At 62.2% G+C, this 3,120-nt stretch overlaps 1 protein-coding gene across 1 annotated transcript in view; it reads right to left on the bottom strand.

The window, feature by feature from the left end:
* The window catches only part of ANTKMT (adenine nucleotide translocase lysine methyltransferase), a 34,276-nt gene extending 33,819 nt beyond the window's left edge, over positions 1-457 (bottom strand). The window contains exon 1 of the mRNA XM_009640013.1: positions 298-457. Within this exon, the coding sequence (XP_009638308.1) occupies positions 298-457 (160 nt within the window). The remainder of the gene's footprint in view (positions 1-297) is intronic.
* Positions 458-3,120: the final 2,663 nt, after the last annotated feature.

Genomic DNA, 3,120 nt, shown 5'->3' with positions numbered 1-3,120 from the left:
CTTGCCCGGCGAGCAGGGCCGGGGCCCCGGTGGCTCCCACTCCTGGACAGCCAGGGGGTCTCAGTGGCCTCCGAGCCCGGATGACCCCGAGCCCTCGGTAGCCTCCAAGGCCAGCGTTCGCCCTGGAGCCCGGCCGCAGCGGGATGCCAGGCTGACCCAGCACGTCGCATCTGCCCCAGCCTGGGGTCTCCCAGCGAACACCCACGCAGGGGCAGCACTAAGAGGGTGACCGAGCATCCTGCCCATCTCTCGAGGCCCTCATCCCTCTTCGCTGCCACGTGGAGATGGTGAACTCACCAACAGCTTGGACAAGCTCTGTCTTCCTGGCAGCTTTCGTCCTATTCTTCCCAGCAACTTCATCATCTGTGTAATGTTTGTAGCGACAGGCTCTTAGACCCCCTTCTTTCTTCTCTCTTCCTGCGTCAAATCCGCCCCCCACCACTGCATCATCGCTCATTGTGGATGACAAAACCCTCATGAATGGAGTGACTTCTCTGGCAATGACATTTCCTGTGAAATGTGCACCCCGGAGTGAATTTGGGAGACTAAAAGACTTTGCCCTTTGCTTTTGTCAGGTTTCCTCCCACTGTGGATTGGGAGCTGGCACTCCGCTGCTGGCAGACGCTTCCCCTGTGAGGAGTAGCCTGCGAGAGCAGAGGGGGGTTGCTATGGGGGGCTGCAATGCTGGGCCCTTCCGGAGGGATCCCAGAGCTGGGATTGTTGTACCAAGTGCCGAACTCTCCTTCTGGTGGCCTTGTGGTTGGCCCAGTCACGCAATCTGCAAACAGTGAGATAAGGGGGAGCGGAGGACAGGCTCTTCTGCTGCCTGTCTGCTCTCCTGCTGCTTCAGGGTGACCAAAAAGCATATGGAGGTGCTCCTGGAGCTGCTGGAGCATCAGAGGGGCTCTGTCCTGACACCTCCAAGGCAGATGGCTTCCCATCTCCACTGTCTCGGTGGGTTGGAAGGAGGGCACTGGGTGTCCCAGCACACAGCAGCTCTGACCTCCACGGGATGCGCTACTTGCAGTTCGTACATTGGAGCGATGCGGCCCCAGCCCCAGGGTGCAGAAACCTGGGGGGCTGCCTGGCTGCAGGCAGGGGCTTTCCTGCAGCAGCAGGGGGCAGATCCCAGCGCTGCCCCACAGTGCTAGAGACAGAGGAGAGGGTGGGAATGGGCCCCACTCCCCTGCCCAGTCTGTGCCCCCCGCCCACCCTCTCCAGGCTGGGCTCCCCCCGCAGGCACAGTCCTGCTCCATTGGGGTGGTAGGAGCCCCCAAATCCTTGCCCTCCCATTTCCCCAGAGAGATGTGGCCTCTTTGCAGTGGTGCTCAGCACCAGGACAAGGGGCAATGGGCACAAACTGAGACATAAGAGGTTTCAGCTGAATATGAGGAAAAACTTCTTGACTTTGAGGGTGACGGAGCCCTGACCCAGGCTGCCCAGGGGTGTGGAGTCTCCTCCTCTGGAGATATTTAACCCCCGCCTGGACGATGTCCTGTGCCCCCTGCTCTGGGTGAGCCTGCTTGAGCAGGGGGGTAGGACTGGGTGAGCTCCCGAGGTCCCTTCCCACCCTTGCCATTCTGGGATTCTGTGATGGACAGCCAGCCTGCCTGCCTGGCCTCCGGGTGCCGCTGCCTGGAGCTTGCCTGTGCCCAGAAGGCCTGGATCTCCATCCGCCTTTCTATTTGAAGTGACTTCCCAGCTCATTCATGGTTTGGGATTTCTGTGAGCCAGGCAGGCAGCCTCGGCGCCCGGGGCAGGGGGGACCTGGCTCAGCTTTCCAAGGCAGGTCTGGGAAATCTGCTGAATCCGCTCAGCCCCCCCCTGAGCCCAGCCTTGGGGACCAGCCGAGGTCTGAGCTGGGTGTAACCATTGCCAACACCTCCCGCTGGCTGCATTTCAATCCGGCGACTTGTCAGCATCTGTCTCCTCCCGTGACTGTCCCCTTGGGCTCCTGAGGGCAGGGCTGCCCCTCTGCCACCACCTGCCCTCTCTCCCCAGGGGCAGCCAGTGTGCCGAACAACTCTGGCTGTGGGCTCCATGCGGGAGCGACAGCCCTTCCATGACGCCTGGTAATTATCTGTTTGGATTTGTGCTGTATGGCTGTGTTAGACACCCTGGTGCATGCTCTGTCTGCTTCCCTAATTGCTGCCAAGCACCGAGCCACTGGTTTTAAGTTTATGCCTTCTTTCCCCTCTTCTTCCACTGCTTTCAAGTGAATTTAACACATATCCCAGCGCCAGAGGCCCAGCTCCTCTGTCGGGCAGCGTGAGCGGAGGCAGCAGAGGCTGCATCGGAGCGGGGAGCGGCGCCAGGCTGTCTGCACAAGGGCCAGCCTTGTCCCCAGAGACCGGGCTCTCGCGGTGCCGCTGCCACCGGGCCAGGCTGTCTCCAGGCACCTCCATGCCACTGCTGCTTGCACCATGGAGCTGCTTCAGCAGCTCCCACCAGCCCTGTCCCGCAGCCCTGCTGTGCCGGGGAGGGTGTCCCCAGGAGATGCCACACACCATACGTTGTCCCATAGGGTTTGCCGCCGGCGGTCCTGGGCTCTTCCACAGCACCTTTTGGGTGGCTGCTCCCCTCCCTGGCTGCTCCAGGAGGGCTGGATGAGGCCAGGGATGCTGTGAGGGTGAAAGCGATGGGCTGGGGGCAGCAGGGGGGATCTGGGCTGCACCCCGCTTGGCAGCCATCCCCCCGGGCTGCAGGGAGCATCCTCAGAGCCCAGGGACCTGGGCCATGAGCATCACTGGCCAGGATGCTCCTCCCTTGGTGCCCCTCTGTCAGGGCCTGGCCACCTCCGTCCCAAATCAAGCAGCTGAAATAATTTCCTTGCTTTTACCTTGGGTCTGGGGGAGCTGGTGATGGACAGGGTCCTCCAGTCCCATCAGCCGCCACCGGCTAGATGTGCCAGCCATCCCTTGGCTCTCGAGGACCGTGTCTGTCCCCTGGTCCCTGAGCTGGAAGCAGCTTCCCCAGGCTCCAGCTCCTCACCACGTCCCCAGGGGCTGCCGGGAGCCCAGTGCCCTCAGCCTCAGAGCTGGCTTTTTGGCAGGGTTTGGCCCAGCACCGTGTTTGCTGGGTGTGGGCAGGATGGGCGGCAAACAGGCAGGGCCCCACGCC

This window comes from Egretta garzetta, unplaced genomic scaffold (assembly GCF_000687185.1).
Source record: "Egretta garzetta isolate BGI_Z169 unplaced genomic scaffold, ASM68718v1 scaffold140, whole genome shotgun sequence".
Lineage (NCBI taxonomy): Eukaryota > Metazoa > Chordata > Aves > Pelecaniformes > Ardeidae > Egretta > Egretta garzetta.
Note: the sequence above shows the minus strand (reverse complement) of the source record. Positions and strands in the feature narration are given on the sequence as shown.